At 35.1% G+C, this 19,071-nt stretch overlaps 2 protein-coding genes across 2 annotated transcripts; one reads left to right on the top strand and one right to left on the bottom strand.

Annotated features, from left to right (window-relative positions):
- Positions 1 to 2,853: 2,853 nt before the first annotated feature.
- On the bottom strand, positions 2,854 to 12,505 carry LOC106069154 (uncharacterized). Its single transcript, XM_056043204.1, has 4 exons — positions 11,930 to 12,505; positions 8,516 to 8,643; positions 6,933 to 7,048; positions 2,854 to 3,107 (listed from the first exon to the last, which is right to left on the bottom strand). The coding sequence occupies exons 1-4, from the start codon at positions 12,503 to 12,505 to the stop codon at positions 2,854 to 2,856; spliced, it is 1,074 nt and encodes a 357-aa protein (XP_055899179.1).
- Positions 12,506 to 18,110: 5,605 nt separating this feature from the next.
- On the top strand, positions 18,111 to 19,071 carry LOC106053225 (uncharacterized). Its single transcript, XM_056043203.1, has 2 exons — positions 18,111 to 18,729; positions 19,016 to 19,071. The coding sequence occupies exons 1-2, from the start codon at positions 18,111 to 18,113 to the stop codon at positions 19,069 to 19,071; spliced, it is 675 nt and encodes a 224-aa protein (XP_055899178.1).

The raw sequence follows: 19,071 nt of genomic DNA, 5'->3' as shown, positions 1-19,071 counted from the left end.
GTTACAATGAAATTTCACCTCCTGTTCCCTCTTTCTCTCTCTCTCTGGAACCTCTATTTTTTTTTACCTGCGCATCGTAATTTCTCCCACATAAACTTTTGACTTGATTTGGAGAGACCCGCTTCAAAATGCGCCAACGACATAGTTTGATCCCGTTAGTTTTAGTAGCACTTTTACTTATACCCCCCCCTAAAAAAAAAAGTTGATCCTTCTTACACATTGCCGTTCTCCTTTCTACATTCTCTTGGTATTTTTTTTCTCTAAAAAAACGCAATATCTTTTCGTGATCAGTCAGTGGTATTTCGTGATCAGTCAGTGGTATTTCGTGATCAGTCAGTGGTATTTCGTGATCAGTCAGTGGTATTTCGTGATCAGTCAGTGGTATTTCGTGATCAGTCAGTGGTATTTCGTGATCAGTCAGTGGTATTTCGTGATCAGTCAGTGGTATTTCGTGATCAGTCAGTGGTATTTCGTGATCAGTCAGTGGTATTTCGTGATCAGTCAGTAATATTTCGTGATCAGTCAGTGGTATTTCGTAAATCATGAGCAGTCCTTGTTGGTGAGCTAAAAGCAGGTCGACGTAACAGAGGTGCCACACGAAAACGTTGAAGGATGACCAGCTTAGGAGCCAACTTGCCTTAGCTGAAATAGAAGAGAGCACCTGTCTGCATGTGGCTTCAGAAAGATACATCTGGAGATCACTCATGAAGGCCGCAGGATACACAATGAGACCAAAAGAAAATCTTCTGCCGAGGACAGACGAAGACTGCGAAAAGAAAATCTTAATCGACCACCGGCGGACAAATGTTATGCTTGCCCTGGTAGGTCACAGCTGGGGCTGCGTAGCCACGGAAATACTGCACTCCTCGTTAATCTTCGGACTCGAAGACAAGGTTATAAAACGTTTTGTACCCATGGGGCTCTTTATATACCCCAAATTAGTCCATTTCAGACCTTTCGATCTATGGGGCAGCAGATATAAAGGTCATTTGTTTCTGTGGTCCTCGGTTAACAAGGGTGTCATGTGGCCAACACAACGGTCAACCGCCTTTACTTTTTCCCAACTAATGTCAGGTACCCATTAGAGCTGGGTGGACTAAGAGGCCCCCAAAGATCACGAAATTAAAAAATCTTCACCAGGATTTGAACCCGGGCCCCGGGTAAGAAGGCAAACGTTTTACTGCTCAGCCACCGCGCCTCAAATGTTTGTAAGTAACGAACGCAAATCTCAACGAGCACAAATTTCTAGTCGGTTTCTTCCATTAGTGATGAGTCTCATTACTGCAACGAATCAAGGTTTTACCGAATAAAAAGATGGAAAACTTTCAGCTACTTCTGTATAATGATTGCTAATGCAGAATATAAAACTGAAGACTGTTTTTATAATCAGAATCGTGCTTTCCTAGTTCAAACATTGGTTAAAGTTTCCCATTTATGGGTATTTCAATAAACTGTCCCTGTATTAATATGGATTCGTCTGTGATTAAGATCTGAGTTTGTCTAAGCCCAAAAGGGTCCAAACTCATTCAGAAAGCAAAGAAAAGTAGCCATTGCACATTAACTTTAACAGCCACAACAGATGGTGAAATAAGATTTGTGAGTTCTCCTCTAGTTTTTTAAATCAACGTTTGACAGACGGACATAATGCAAAAACCTATTGCGGGCTGGGGGGAGGGGGAGGGGCTCGAAAAACGTGTCAAATAATTAATACCACTGATTAATGTACAGAGTCAGTTGGTATTAGCTTTGTAATAAACATGTACTTCCATGAACTGGTCTTGACAAATGGAATAAGAAATTTTAATACATAAAATGTTTTACATGTTTTATACATAAATTGTATACACAAAGATATTTTATTTTTAGTCAAACATTTAGCGAACATCATACTTACGTACCGACAATTAGAATTTTCAGAATCAGATACACATACTTTAATCGAATAGAATGTGTTTCATTGACAGGATCAAAGGTTAACTTATTATAAGCAACGAGTTGACACGCATAATTGAAACAGGAGCCTTCCTTTAGCTCGTTCTCCGTGTGGATCTATCCAGAACTACTTTTACCCAGCTGCTAGTGTCGATTTTGATTTTTTCATGTCGCGTTTGCATACATCCGTATACCGTAAAGGTGGGCGATCAGCGGCTTTCCTGCCTTCTGTTAGATCACCATACAGAATGTCTTGTGAAACAGTGGAAGTCGACCTTCTAACATTCTATAAACGTGGCTAAGCCAGCCAAAGCGTCTGCTGCTGATCTGATTTATCTTGTCACCTAATTTTAAAGATCCGCCTTAGGCGTTGGAGGTGGTAGACTTTCAACTTTTAACGGGACCCGGACTAACAACCTTAAAAAATTTCATCACTAAAGGCTGCATACGAACCAGAATGGAAAATGTTTAAGTGATATGAAGTTTCCAGAGCTGATTTTTTTTTTTTTGTTGTTGATCAGATTTACTGCTAGAAAACGAAGGTAGGGACAGACAATAATTCTCTATATTCGTCATATTGTCCCTACAGCAAATATCATATTTAAAAACCATTGATTTGTCGATAAAAATTTTTCAGAATTCTTATATGAAATAAATAAAAACTCAATTTTAACTGGTCTACATAAAAGTGATAACTTTTTATTTTATTTATTTATAAAATTGTATTAGTTCGTTTTTTGTTAAAAAAATATTTATTATACAAAAAAGTAAAAAAAAACAACAATGTTTTATAATTAGAAATAATATTTGAAGTCCAGTTAAACAAGTGTCTTTGTTTAAATTTGAGAAAATCTGTGAAATATTTAATTGTCGCGTTAATTTTCGTCAATTTATTTCCTGTGACCCGTTTGAATGTAATACCTATACTTCCGATGCTATGACATCCTCCTGGTTGGGCTTACTTTCTGGACTAGACGAATGAAAAGTATTGTACATTCTATTCAATGACTTCAAGTCCCAGACCGCAATGACGATAACGCCGAGCACTATCACGGCGACGAAGGTGGCTGCGAGTTTCCAGATAAAATCAGAGAGCGACCCTTTGACCATTGCTTTGTCTTCATCGATAGTTTTTTCATCAGTTGTATTCTCATTATCGTAGTTTCTCAGTGCCACTGTAATGAAGATAAACCAAACACTGAACATGTATTCTTTTGAAACACTGACTTATAAGTCAGAGGAGGCTACTTTGGTCATCAGTGCATCTATAACCAAGAGATCCCCTAGTACATTGATCCATCTATATGTCCACCAGAGAGACCCCCTATCCATGGATTTAACAATTCTAGTTGTGCCGCAATATTAAAATCATAAGTTTTTAATTTTTTTCTCTACATGAAGCAAAGGTTTAGAAATTCGCTCCCATTTGAGTTCAGATTAGTCATACACTTCACTACATTTAAGAAGAACATTAAAGACAAGACACACTTCACTACATTTAAAAAGAACCATGAAAAAGTCGAGACTGTCGTAACCCGAGAACTACCTGTACAAGTAAAATTAGATTCTACACACTCTGTACGTACACGAACATCCATGACATATATATTTTCAAAGCACCTTAAGCCTATATTTTGTTTTGTTTAAAAAGCTCTATATAAAATAAACAGTTATAACTATAATAATAATTCTCATAATTTTTAGCACATGAACACTAGACGATTATATAACTCTCAATCAAATTGACCCGTTGACGCAAGATACGATAATAAAAATAATGTCACACATTTTGTGATGTAAAAAAATTAATGCATAATTTAAATAGTGCTAATTGATTAATTTTTTCATAATTACTGAGCTGTACTTAGCTCTATAGACTTAACTTGCACGTTCTCTCTATGGCAGCGGTTCTTAACCTTTTATGCTCGGCGACCCCTTTTTACAATCCCCCACTCTGCCGCGCCCCCCCCCCATACACACTTATAACAATCCATATTTTCGATGGTCTTTGGCGACCCTTAGCAAATCGTTAATCGACCCCTAAGGGGGTCGCGACCCACAGATTGAGAACCCCTGCTCTATGGCTTATATAATGCCCCCAAAAGCTTCTGGAATATCGCAGAAAAATAAAAACCTGCTTAAGGCCTATCATTAGAATATTATAAAGTCTAGTAGATTTATACATTCGCTTAAAAAGGATTTTTTTTTCTTGGCAGGGGGCGGGGACGGGAATTGTACCATTTTTTAGCGGCCCTCAATATATTTTTAACACATTAATGCAAATTGTTTTAGATTTTTGTCAAAAATTTTTTTTTTTTTTTTCAATTGTATTGTTCTGTAAGTAAGTTCTGTCATACTAACTACTACATTTACACACAAAAAAGTTTACCTTTTTTTAAAGAAAATTTGTATTTAGTATGCAAATAAAATAAACATAATTTAAAACAAAAATTAATCAGTAGTTTTTTATATTATCGCATGAACTGCGGAGCTGCTCCTTAGCTATGGAACTCTTAACTGAAGGAGTTGTTTGTTTTTTTACGGAAATGTTGTTTTTTTTCTCTTGAGGCTTTAAATAAGAGATTGACCCTTAACAAAACAATTAGATCAATTAGACAATCATTATAATACATCAGTTAGGCCAGGTTCACATCTAACATCACATTCACTTTCTTTATTCCTAGGTCTGCTGGACCGTTGGGTCACCACACAAGATCGGTCAACCTTCTTTCTCCATTCTTCTCTGTCATTTACCCTTGATAGAATTTCATTCTGATATTGTTTTATTGAAAAAATGCCTTTTTACCTGGGTGACCACTTCGAGGGCCGATTTTGAGTTTGTGTTTCCACACAAACTGTCTTTGTAACGTTGTTGTTTTTATTTACTGCTTAAAATGTCGAAACATGACTATATCGTGGACCGCCTCTAAGTTTGCTTTTCAACACAATTTCTCTTTGATTATTCATAAGATTTTTTAAGATTTATTTCTATTTGTATAATAATTATCATCTCTTATAATAATTTAATGGATGCAATATATTTCTGTAGGCCTAACTTCTGGTATTTCTTTTCATTTCGAAAAGTGTCACATTATCAAATACCTACTTCTTCATTTATTATTATTATTATTATTGCTAATAATTTAAAGCAATGACTTGAGAATGTATCTTTAACATTTATTTTATTTTTTTTAATTTGTAAACCAGTTTGACAACGATTATAGAAAAAAAAATGACAAACAAAAATATATTGTTTTGAACACGTTTATTGAATTTAAATAACATAAAGGCCAACAAGTCTGAAAAGTGTGAAACCTAAACGCTATCTATATCGACAACATATATTTCAGCATACAGTGCTTTTAATTACAGTTCTTTAAGTTCTATAATAATTACTATTGTAACAGGTCTTTAAAAAGGTTCTTTTAACTAAACATCTTTAACTTAAATTGTTTAACATTCAGTTCACTAACGTACAATTCATTACTTTTTGTTTTTTTAAAATACACAACTGTAATCAACAAATCAATAACCCAAATACTACTGATTGACGATACCATCTTTGATTTGACCCCACTAGAATAACTTAATTTTTTGGGTTTGTAAACTTTAATTTGTGTTATGTAAAAAAAAATGCATACAATTATCTAGATCTATACGATTTATAACATTTTCTGGTTAAAAGAAAACCATTACTGAAGTTTAACCCTAACAGGCTAGTGAAATACTAATGGGAAAAGTAAAATTCCTTCTGAACATGGACAATAAATAAGGATGGATAGAGTTAACATACCAGTCTGCAATGCATTCAAAACACTCTACACTTTTTCACGAAATTGAAACATAAATAATTTAAATGTAACTTTTAAAGTAATGCCTATATGTTTAAATCAGAATCAAGCTCTTACAACAGATTCCACTATACCGTAGACAGCAATTAAAATGTGCACATGATATTAAATACACGTTGTTATTTTTTTATTTCTAAAGTTAGTTAAATCTAAATAAAAATGGGTCAGTGAAGAAGAAAATATCGTGGAATGGTTTTCATATCAGTTCAAAATGAAAAGACAAAACTGTCTGGAGATGTGTAATGCTTAAACACTGTCTACATGACAAGCAAAGTTTTACTGTCATCAAGTGTGAGGAGAAAGTGTGTGTTTATGTGTGTATATGTGTTTTTTTTTAGAGAGAGAGAGAGAGAGAGAGAGAGAGAGAGAGAGAGAGGAAAAAAAGCCCAGTGTGTATAATAAGTTTATTCATGTGTAATTACATATTTTTTTTGTTTTAAATAACCGATTTGTTCTCTGACCTAGAAATATAAAAGAATTATGCATCGAATGTACTGAAGATAACAAGCACATTTGTGTGTGTGTGTACGAAATGAGACAGTGTCATATTCATGGGCAGAACGTGATCTTGACAGTTACAGCAGGCCAATCTCTGTGGAGAAGAATAGCACAAACGTTATGCTTTCAATCAAAATTAAAGTCTGAGTCTGATGAATAAAGTCAAGACAGTTTTGTATTGGGGAGACAAGTCACATATACAGATTGTATCAAAGTCACACATTTAGAATGTTTGTAGTAAACATATTCAGAGTGTAACTCAGACATCAGACATATATTTCAATAGTGTTAAGAGAAACATATCCAGATTGTTACAGAGGTTCTGTTTTTGTATGTATGGCCTCCTTCAATCGAAAGCAACTATAGATATGGGTTATAGCTATGGAGAAATGACAAAGGCGAGTAAATGGTGCCTAAACCTGTAAGCTTCAGGCAAAGCGGCTTGTTAGCCTTGGAAGGCTATCCATTTAGGGAAAAGAAAACTGAATTCAAACCTCTGCTGCCTTGTAGCCATATCCAAACATGGGGAAAAATGTTTCATTGATAATCATAAGTAATAAAAAATATATTTATAGCTTATACTCCTACATTGATATCCAAAGACTAAAGAAATACAGATTTATTGATCAATTGATAGATTGAATTGATTACCTCTTAGCAGTTTAATTCTGTGATCAAAACGTTCTGAGTCGCTCAGTAAATTGATCAAACTCAGCACTGAAAATCTCTTTGCAGGGTCCTCTTCCAAGAGACAGAACAAAATTTCCCTAAAAACGAAGAAAGTCCAAAGTGATTAGAACAATTAAAGCAGATAAAATTGTGCATGCAAATATTTCGTATTGCTCGCTCTTATCTTATCTTATAAAATACAGACGTTACTTCTTTTTATATACACATATACACATTTTGCTTTAACTTTTTCAAAATCATATTTTACGTTTCGAAAAGATATTTGTTAGATTAATGTAAAACACACACACACACACACACAAAAGTAAATTTTAGCAAAAATGTTTTTTTTGTCTCATTTGGAAAATAAAAAATAAAACGAGAATGTCATATGGTCGATATAATTAGTAACCCTTGGCTACCAATCAATGGGGCACCTGTTCGAAACCCGACTTGATCTGAGTTGTGATTGCTAAGCGCCTAAAGGCAGCACGGAAACCTAGGCTGAAAAGTCTTGGAAGGTCCTTGGTTCGTGATCAAGTCAGGACTTCATTTTCATACTAGATTCTTACTCGAAACCCCCTCGGTTAGGAAATCAAGTCAGCAACAAAGTAGTTTGTACCACTAATAGATATAAACTCATTTTTATCATTCTACCACCAACAAAGATTTTGAATAATATGAAGTCACAATAAATGTGTATAAATCAAAGAAACAATTGAACGTGATACAGACATACAGTGGTACATTATAAATAATCTTGAAGCTATATTATATGTAAAGAACTGACTACACATGTTTATGTGTCTTGCAGTATTTGGTACTATTTGGAGTCTCGGAAGCTGACAATCTGGCCTCTTAACCTCTTTGTACATATCAAGATAAGTATTGCACTATCTGTACTGCTTGGAAAACAGAAGTTGACTCACAGTTCCCACAAACCGCGTGGTGAATGCGTCATGGCTGCTACAGAAATGTTATCAGGAAGTTTTTAACCCTTTGGCTTTTGGAAATTAGACTTTTTTTTTACACGGAATACTATACAATTGTAAGGGGAAATAATAAGAGAAGTATATTACCTAATTTAGACATTTCAGTTTGAAGAAAACTACACATAGTAGAGACAAGCTTATAACAGGTTCCATTTAGTTCATTAGTTTCAACTTTCATAATTTAGTTTATTGTAAATTTAAATTCTTGTACTGAATTTGAATTAAAAAGTATATTAATGTTTGATATATAATGTGTATTTAATCTATTCACTATTTGTATTTGAATCATTAAATTATTCTATTTTGTAAAGTTGTGTCATGTCAGTTGGACACTACCGAAAATATTTCAAATTTACAATTTGTTATTTATCTTAAGAGCATGAAGATTGCCATGGACAGCATACTGTTGGTCACCGTATTGATTAGAAATTAGAATACATACATCCTGGCATCATTGAATTCAATTCAACCAAATACTACATTTTCATATTGCTACGTCTCGCTTCTGCAAATAAGAGATGTAGTTTGCTGGGAAAAAAATTATGTAAATCTTAACAATTTAATGACACTTACCTGTCAATTGCTGGATCGTTGAATGTTTGTGAAACTATCGTTAGAAGTGGATCCTTGGGCTGCAGCTCTATGACATTCGTCTTGTAAAACATACACCAGTAGACGACTCCAAGGGCGTACAAGTCACACTAGAAGACCAATGAAAAAAACATTATAAAATTTATTCAAATCAAATCAAACTATCCCTAGATTTGTTTTGTAATCTTGAATTCCCCCCCCCCTTTATTTTTTTTAAATCGACAAAAAAGTACTGTACAGATAGTTATATTTACGACCATTGATTCAAAAGACAATAGGTCTTGTTCACCAGCACTTGGCTCACCAAAAATGTAATGTTTTATACTAACATCTAGTTCACCGACTATTGGTTCAATAAATTGTAATATACTTTTTTTTTTAATATTCTACTCGAGGGTATAATGTGTTAACATTGAAAGCTACTACTGTGGACTAGCTTTATATATTGGAATATTTTATAATTGATTTGTTTTGTTTTAGCAACAAGCTTGATCATTTCTGAGATTTTGATACAACCTTATGCAATGTTAAATTATTTTTATCTTTGCTTTAAATGGATCCTATTATTTGTGTAGTTAGGGTCAGGGCCAGGGCCGATCTTAGGCCACTGCAACCTATGCGGCCGCAGTGGACCCCACACTTTTATAGGCCCCGCGCGAATTCTAGGTGTAAATTATTAAATCAAACCATTTTAACTTTTTATTAAAGGGTTCCTAGAATTCTCCCGAAATTGCAAAATATAGAAAAAAAGGCACGAAAATCTTCTGAAATTATTAAAGTCTTTAGAAAACTCACGCAAATCTCCTAAAAACAAACAGAATTGTCATTTCGGGGTGACATTCAAGATGGAAAACGCCAATCCTACGCGTGCTTAAAGACTAAAGGGCATTGTCAGCTTTCAATTAATACAAATCTAATAATAAGGCTAATTTTAACAAATACAAGAAGTTCAAATACTTAATTTACTTTAATAGTCACTGGCATATAGCCTCCCGGGCTTGCTGTCCTGCCTCATAGTGGCGCCCGGGGGGAAACGGTCGTGAGAGGGTACGACTAGGCCAAAGGGTAGCTAAACAAGGCTCCGGCGGGAGTGCCTAAGGTGGTGCGAGAGCATCTCCATTGCACTGTTGCACTGTGCGGGGATGTAAAAAAGCTCCCGCGGCGATCTGTCAACGTCCCTCAAGAGGCCGCTACATAAATGTCGTGTCCCGCACGGTTAGCCTGGTACAGTATACGAATACGATGCTAGTCGATAGTATATGTAAAAGGCAGATCTGAATTTTTATCGGCTTTTAGCTGGAAAACTGCTATCTGGCTCATGAAGTTAATTTGACAGTGATTTTGTACTTATAGTATGAATAAAATGAAAAAACGAATTTATTTTCTAATACAAAATCTTAATTTTCACTTATATTCCTTATCCCTACCCAGACTAGGTCCCGCACAATCCGTTTCGCATAGGGCCTCGCAATCTGTAGGACCGGCCCTGGTTAGGGGGGCAGCTCATTTCTAGTAAGCAGGTTTTAAGACTATGTTATGAGATTCTTTTTTCTCCTTATATTGTAATAATAATAATAATAATAATCTTTATTATCCATAAGGAAATTAGTCTTACAATTTGTGCATTACACCAAAAAAAAATATAACTATAGAAAACCAAATTATACATTCACATCCGACTCACTTATAATTTACATGCGAAAAGTTTATATATATCGTATATTACGGTCTTGTTCCCAATCTAAAACCTGGCGCGTGGTACACATCTAAAAATGGGTCTTTATTAATATATACTGAATCACGTTGACACCTCGTATTGCCCTCGTACGCCAAATCCCGTTTTCTAAGTTGTTAACTTCTATGGTAGTCCTACGGTAATTGTATAGTCTAAGAGATCGTACAATACGGTCTTAAGCTGGTGGTCGTCGGCCGTGACAGTACGAATCTTTTCAGAAAAATACTTTTGAAATACAGATCGACAAACATCATTTCCTTTTTTTCCCCTCAGTTCAATGAAAGTAATTTCTTTTCATTAAATAATTAGTAATTTTTTTTAAATTAAAATTTAATTTCTACAAATAGACAGGTGTGTCTATCGATTGCCCAGTATTTATTTCAAATGATTACTTTCCAATAACTCACAGTCTTTCTTATCTTTATTACGGCTCAATGAAATTATTGAAGTATGTCCCCTACTAGGAATGGAGAAGGACGGTCGACGAATCTTGCATGGTGCCCCAACGGTCCAACAGATTAAAGGGATAGGTAAAGGTAATACTAATACCACTTAACTGTCTCGAACGTTGATTAAATAGTGGGATTCATTTAGTGTATCCCTGAAGGCTCTATAAGAGTTGGTTTTAGATAGCCAACCAATAATTTAATCCACTAGGTTGTATTAAACTTTGTCATTATTTACTTTCCTCTAATACATACGATTGAGATTAAGCCAAGAAAAATCTTAACATGCAGAAGTATGTTATATTACATATAAGACAGTGTTTGCGACCAGAGAAACATTCGTAAGCACTCTCTTTCGATACAACCTTATGCAACAAATTATTTCCTTGCTTTAAATCGATCCTATTACTTGTGTAGCTAGGGTTAGGGTTAGGCAGGTCATTTCTAGTAAGCAGATTCTTTTTTTCACTTATATTTTAATAATAATAATAATAATAATAATAATCTTTATAATCCATAAGGAAATTCGTCTTACAATTAGTGCATAACACCAACAAAAATTATAACTATAGAGAACCAAAATATACATTCACATCCGACTCACTTATAATTTACATGCGAAAAGTTTATATATATATCGTACCATGGCTGTACCAATAAATAATGTAAATACCAATTTTATACACCTTCGACATTAAAGAATTTTATTTTAAAAGATGACGTTACATACCATAATAATACATATCGAAAAAAGGGGAATAAATGCAGCTTAATGAGAGTTGTGGATGTATATATGGTTTAATTCCTATATTGTTTTTTGAGTCAGTTTTGACACGTTTTTACTCCAACTTCCCATTATCAGATCAAACTGAAATGTTACACAACTATTCATAGTCCATGACAATACACGAATAATCCAAGTATTAACCAAGTAGTTAATCATTTAGAATTAATTAATTAATTTTCTTTTATGTGGAAGAAAGGGAGCTAAACCCTACAATTTTCAGATAAATGGCAGTAATTAGCGCTTTTTTTCTTAGATAAGCTTTGTTTTTTTTTTTTAAAGTATCTTTTTTTTTTTGCTTATTCTAGTTACAATTTATAAATTGAAAAGACAATATATTACTCTATTAAACTTTCATTCATCTTTGCTAAAATATTACTTACATAATTATGTTTAAGTTATTTTTTAAAAATAAAAAAAAGTTGACTTACTTTAAAGCAATCGAATTTCTGTGATATCCACTGTTCAGGGGATATATACATGTATGTCCCCTTTATAGTGGTAACTAAGTGTCCAGTGGAAGACGCGTAGTTCCCTAAACCGAAATCAGCGATGACCACATTATTTTTACTAGTGAGTAGAATGTTGTCAGTTTTCAAGTCCCTATGAGCGACTCCTCTGTCGTGAAGAAACTTGATTCCACAGCAAAGCTGCACCAACCATTCATCTCTCAACTCATGCGTCATCATTGGCAGCGCCATGGTCAGTGTGCCCTGCTCGTAGAATGGCATCACAAATCCAAAATATTTGGGAAATGAACCCACGGCCTCCATGCTCATGATAAACGGATGTTTGAGCCCGGCTAGAAGCACCACCTCTGTTAAGAAATGACTTGCGGCCACATTTCCTTCCTCGGTCTCGTCTTTGTAACAAACTTTTAACACGCGCTTGATGTTGGGATCCTGTCTGTTTTTCACTTGCGCAATTTTTTTCAGCTTCTCGTTCTGAAGCACGTGCTCAATATCTACACCAAAGACCTCACAGATGCCTCCACGATATTCTCTCATTCTGAATGAATTACCTTTTTGTGTTAACATTGTCGTTTCAGACTCGAAGCTGTATCAAGTATAACGGATGTAAAAAACTACTTCCTACACTCACAAATCCGAAATGCTGAAACACAGATTTATCACAAGATGAAATGTTCAGATGTAACGAAATGTCTTGAGGAAAGGAATTTAGAAATACGAGAATTGTTATATAGTAACTAGATTTCTCTCACTTAGTAGTTATCCAGAACGTAGATACTGTCCAGAACTTTGATTTACTGGAAACCATAGTTTATATAGTTTTTCGTTTACTACGTTTGATTGGTCAGAAAGGTCACAAAGGTTAAAGATTGCCTGGAACTGCGACAGATCGGGTTGTTGGGGGGGGGGGGGTTACAATCAAAGTCAAGCAAAGTTCGAAGTGACCATCTTGGTGAACGTTTAAGTTACTAAAGTATATAGGCCTATTTCTATTTTTTGTTGAGGATAGGGGACCTGATTTGAAATGACAGACCTGATAGAGCTGCGCCAGATTGTTCTATTGTTCAGTTCTACTGGCCACGCTGATTGTCATAGTTGTTGATTGGGCTGACCAAAGCATTGTTTATAGCCACGTGAAGCAGACGGACAAAATGCCGAGTGTTTGTGTGTGGGGGGGCAGGGATGCGGGGTGGAAGAAGACAAGGTGTTAAATAAGTTTCTCAGTGACATCAAACTCCAGCAAAAGCCTAGCAGCCGTATCATTATAGTTTTGGTGTTTTTTCCCCCCTCGTCATTATTCTTAAAATTGTATGTAAATTGTAATTAGCGAAATTACTAAAGTATTTTAAAAACAAGCAAATTTTATAAAAAATCCTTTAAGAAAAACCACTAAAGGGTAAAATCTTAAAACTATATCAATCATATACAAGCAATTTCTCTTATTCGGAATGTAACATATAATTGATTATCAATAATTAATTGACAAATTAGTTATTTTTTTATTTATTCATGTTTTGTTAGGTACATTAAATAACTGTTTAAAGTATCAACTTAATCCAAGAATGGATTTGGGAGGGGGGGGGGGTAGAAAAGGCGTTAATTATTTTAAGGGGACTAAACCTAACAAATTTAGCAATATCTGTGAATAGTGAAGTGTCCCTTGTAGGTATCAAACGAAAAAGCTAATAATTGACTGATTAATTATTTTTTATTTGATTGATCCATATCTTGTCTATGCCAGTAAATAATTATGCGAAGTTTCAACTTGATCCGAGAATGGGTGTGGAAGAAATAACGTGTACACTCTTTTTACCAGACAGACGGACAGATGGAATTAATTTAAGCTTTGTCATAAAAAACCTTCTTGCATGCGTATAATAAATGCTCGCCCATTCTTTTATGTTGTCTTCCCATAACTTTCTCATAAAAGAATGGACGGGCCTGCCATTGAAAGAGGTTCTAACTAAGGCAAAAAGAGAGGAATGGAGAAAGACGGTTGACATATCTTGCATGGAGCCCCAACAGTTCGACAGACTAAGGGATAGGTAAAGGTAAAGGTAAAACCATTTAAATACCTTATTATAATTAACTCTGGTAATGCTCTTTTATGCAGAATCTTGCGTCACTCAGAGTAGCGTTCAGTGACTTAAATATTACGTAGGAAAGAGTAAATACAAAAAGATACATTTGTCACGCATTTGGTTCAATGAACAAAAGTAATTTGATTATTGCTATCAATGTTTTGAAATCAGCTAGTATGTCGGAATGTAACTTTACGCACGAGTCAAATCTAAAACCTAAAACATTAAAGTATTGTTAGGTAGTTACTATAACTTAAAGATTAGATTAAGTGATTCTAAACATAACATTCGAATGCGCACATACACTAGTCTATCTATCTATCTATCAATTTAGTATCTATCTATAAAACAAATAGTAATCTTGTAATCTACATTTTCTTGAACTTTTTTTGGCGGAAATGTTTTTTGTTTTAATGGTTTTTTCTTTGTGGAGTCGAATAAGAGTTTGAGCCTTTTCAAAACAATTACATTAATTATAAGACTTCAGTTAGGTCAGGAGAGGCGTGGTATCTGAGCGGTAAAGCACTTGACTTCCGAAACGAGGGTCCCGGGTTCGAATCCTGGTGGAGACTGGGATTTTCAACTTCGGAATCCTTGGGCGCCTCTGAATCCACCCAGTTCTAATGGGTACCTGACATTAGTTGGGGAAAGGTAAAGGCGGTTGGTCGTTGTGCTGGCTACATGACACCCTCGTTAACTGTAAAAAACAGATGAACTTTACATCATCTGCCCTATAGACCACAAGGGAAACTAGTTAGGCCAGGTTCACATCTAACTTTGCATCCACTTGCACCTATCCTTTGATCTGCTGGACCGTTGGGGCACTACACAAGATCTGTCAACCTGCTTTCTCCATTCTTATCTCTCATTTGTCTTTGATATAATATCATTTGGATGTTCTTTCTGAAAATATTGAAGCCTGCCTGGGTGGACCACTTCGGGGGCCGATTTCCACAAAAACTGTCTTTGTAACCTTGTTTTTTATGAGTCTTTAACTATAAAAAAAATTAATGGGCACTAAGAATAGATGTCTTAACGTTTTTATTTTAAAGTATCTAGTTCTGAGTCCACCCGCCTCTAATTGGTACCTTACAATAGTTGGGGTATGTAATGGAAGTTGGTCATTTTGCAAGCCACATGACATCCTCGGACATAGAAACAGATGACCTTTGCGTCATCAACCTTGTGGATTGCAATATCTTACCTATCTAGTTTACAGTACAGTTCTAAATAATGTCAATTAGATCATAGAATTACAAACTATAGAAATAGAAGTAATTGTAAAGCAGTAAAGTTTCAACATTTTGTTTTCTTGTTTTTTTCTAGACGTGGTGATTTTCATTTTATAATAACAGTAGAAAATGTTGTACATTAAAGGCAGTTTAATATTCTTCAGAAGTTGTAAAATTATTTAAAACTAAGAAACTTTTACAAAGGGTGTTGGACCGCCTCGGAAGATTACTTGATTGCATAATAAAACATGATATATCCGTGATCAGTTGTACCCACACTCTTGTGCCCTGGGATCATATACTGTTTCCGACACTGTCGGCATCGATCCTATGTGGCTTCTTCATACACGTAGTAGTTTGAGACACACATTCGACACAGATATGGATCGGATATTGCCCGCGGGTCTTAATTTGGGCATCATAAATCTAGAATTTATTCTAGATGTTATACAGATATCAGATTTAACTAAAAACAAAATTATTGTTTGAGTGCAGTACGTCAGAACGCTATCGGCTCGGCCACTACTAATACATTTTGTTTACATTTCAGAATAAATAAAGAAACAACATGTCAGCAGTCCTTATGTAAACATACATAGAATGTCAAGCATGAATAGAAGATTTAACTTGACAAGAAAAAAAATACATTCTAATGTCTTGGATAGAGAGGGGGGATTGGGAAGGGATGGACTTACAACCAAGTGGGTCACTGTTCTGCTTGAACGCGTCGGTTTGCTGTGGTCGTAGCAGTGGTGGGCTGGGGTGGGATGCAGGGTCTGTCAAAACTTGGATGTAACACTGGCTGAAGTCCACCACAACTCTACAACAAAAGATAAGAACAAAGAGTGGCTGAGATAAAAAGATGTCATGTTTGTAATGGGTCACTCTATCGACTCCATGTTTTTTTTTTCTAAAGTCATTGTCAATCTACGCTTGATATCTTTCAAGTACTAACGTGGTATCTACGTGTACTCCCCCCTCCCCTTCAACTAGATCATTTTAAATTAGTCAGCTCTATGTTTGGTAGGAACCTAGTTTCTCATTAAAAAAGTGAATTGAAGAGCTTTTAGGCTTAATTTATTTAAAAAATGGGGGGGGGGGTTGAAATAAGATTTAAAATTAATTGAAAACACTTTTTTGCAACAATGTATGACCGTTTAGCCTTAGATTAGTGTTTCCCAAACTTTTCGCTTATCGGGACACTTTGCACATTCTGAGTATTTATCGGAACACTTTGTATTTAGAGAGGTTAAAATACGTAGTAGTTTACTAGTTCAATTATTCCAGTAGTTCTTCCAACATCTATTCATGCTTCGCGGAATAAGAAGATTTCGTGCAACTCAGTTTGGGAGACACTGGTCTAGATAAATGGGTATATAATTCAACAACAACAACAAAAACCTATGCTTTACACAGAGAGAATGTTTTTAATCAGCTTTTTTTTTCTATCATCAGAATCATCATCTTTAGTATCAACATCGAACTCTTCAAAAAAGAACCTAGGAAGGATATAAATCCCTGACATTATGTAAAGTTGCCCCTTTCAGACAATGCGGTCTATAGGGCAGATGATGTAAAGCTCATCTGTTTCTGTAGCACAGGATTAACTAGAGTGTCATGTGGCCAGCAAAGCTACCTACCGCTTTTACTTTCCCCCAACTAATGAAAGGTACCCACGGTAGTTCGGAGTACTCAGAGGCGCACTAAGAATCCAGAAACTAAAAATATCAGTCTTCACCAGGATTCGAATCCAAGACTTCGGTTCAGAAAATTATTTGTGATCTACATCTTCGCAACTAAAATTCCATCATGTATATAGTACTAACATCAGTAACATGTATATAGTACTAACATGTATATAGTACTTTATTTAATATAAACTATTATATTTATAACACCATTGATAAAATCACTCAACTTATAGATACTTAAAGACAGAAGACTAAAAATTAAAGCAGTGATAATAAAAAATTATACTGAATAAAATGTATAATTGTTTACATGGCAGATCCGAGGGATGGGAGTAATCAGAGTTTAGTTTTCTTTGCGTGGCCAATAAGCTTTTTTTTTTCTAAAAGATATATATAAACTATGGAATTTCTAGGAAAATCGTTAGAGCCGTTTTCGAAATCAATGTCTACCAGACTCCATCAAAGGAACATTCCCAATCCAAGGTACTTTAAAAAAATTCCAAGGAAAAAATATTATATATATTTTATTGGTACATGTCTGAGACTACCCTCTCCAACCCTTTTTCAACCTTTACTAACACATAAACACACATACACACATTCCTAGTTTACTTTGATACTCCGTAAACACAAACAAATCATTCGCTTGAACAACAAAGAAATCAACATGATAGAGACCCGGCGTAGACTATCGCGGTGTCACAGCGCTATCGGCTCGGCCACTCCTATTGCGTCATTCTTGTCCAGCCTAAATAAAAACGTGTCAGCTGTCCTTAAGTAAACATATACTGTCCACTTTAAACAATAGATTCACTTAAATTCTTTTGCTGGGCAAAAAGTTAACGAGATGAAAGCATGTTCAACCGCATCGACAACTTTCTGTCACAAATCACATGACAAAGAAAAGGCGCCAAATTATGTAGGGGGAAAAGCTTCATTAGCAAATAAATCAGAAGGATATATTTATTACTTGAAATACTCAGCTTCTTGAGACTTTTGTGTTACTTCTGAAAATTTCATACTGTGATCAGCTTGTGTTCAAATCATTTTTTTCCCTCAATATTTACAACTTGTGTTTAATTAAACAGATCGAGTTCATTCTATATTTCTAGTTATTTCGTATCTGCTTTTATTCACAATGTTGACCAGTAAAGAAAAAGTCTTAAAAATTAAAGAGTATCAAAAAGATGCCTGTGAAGTCTACGATATGCAGATAGAGAAAGTCATAAAGGATCGTTACCCTACCAAAGTTGTACAAGTTCACAAAAGACTCGATCCCAACAGAATGTGGGCTGTAAAAGTGTATTACAAACATGATACAGAGAAAGGGATTTCGGCGGAACGTCAGTTCTTAAAAGAAGTTGGACTACTGGCAGGGCTCAAACATCCCTTCATCAAGTGCCTAGACACCGTCGCATCATTTCCGAATTACTTCTGCTTCCTCATGCCATTCTACGAGCAGGGCACGCTGACTAAGGCGCTGCCAACGATGACGCATGCGTTGAGAGATGAATGCCTGGTGCAGCTTTGCTGTGGTATCAAGTTTCTTCACGACAAAGGAGTCGCTCACAGGGACCTGAAATCTGACAACATTTTAATTACCAACCAAAAGAATGTGGTCATAGCTGATTTTGGTTTATCAGATCTCGTCTGGCCATCTGAGCCTTTAGTTACCGGGAAGAAAGGCACATTCATGCATATCTCTCCTGAGCAGAATAAGAAAATTGACTCATATAAAATTGACAAATCAGCATTAAGTAATTGCAGTAATGTTTTTGTTTTGTTATTGCAGTGTGATATGTACTCAGTTGGAGTAGTCTACTGGTGCATGCTATAAAAGGTAGATATAATAGACTTGAAGCCCAAGGAGCCACTTCTCTCGATAGTTTCACGAACATTCCATGTTCCAGATATCGACAGGTGAATAAAAGATAATAAATAATAATAAAATTAGAAATAGAAAAAAAAAAAGAAATTTTTGAATTATTTGCCATGTCTAGAAATTTAATATTTAAATATAACTTTATGTTGTTGTTTTTTCAGGGACATTTTGTCATGTCTTTTGGAAGCTGATCCTACCAAAAGATTTTCAGTCCTGA

Source organism: Biomphalaria glabrata, chromosome 10, assembly GCF_947242115.1.
Source record: "Biomphalaria glabrata chromosome 10, xgBioGlab47.1, whole genome shotgun sequence".
NCBI classification, from domain to species: Eukaryota; Metazoa; Mollusca; class Gastropoda; family Planorbidae; genus Biomphalaria; species Biomphalaria glabrata.
This window is presented reverse-complemented; position numbering and strand designations above follow the sequence as displayed.

Excerpts from the sequence above, each read along its gene's own strand:
- LOC106069154 (XM_056043204.1), bottom strand. The coding sequence starts at position 12,505 with ATGAGAGAATATCGTGGAGGCATCTGTGAGGTCTTTGGTGTAGATATT. Across the intron at positions 8,644-11,929 it reads AGAAATTCGATTGCTTTAAA|TGTGACTTGTACGCCCTTGG; the intron begins GTAAGTCAACTT and ends TTGGTCTTCTAG. Across the intron at positions 3,108-6,932 it reads CAGAATTAAACTGCTAAGAG|TGGCACTGAGAAACTACGAT; the intron begins GTAATCAATTCA and ends TCTTCATTACAG.
- LOC106053225 (XM_056043203.1), top strand. The coding sequence starts at position 18,111 with ATGTTGACCAGTAAAGAAAAAGTCTTAAAAATTAAAGAGTATCAAAAA. Across the intron at positions 18,730-19,015 it reads AATTGACAAATCAGCATTAA|GGACATTTTGTCATGTCTTT; the intron begins GTAATTGCAGTA and ends TTGTTTTTTCAG.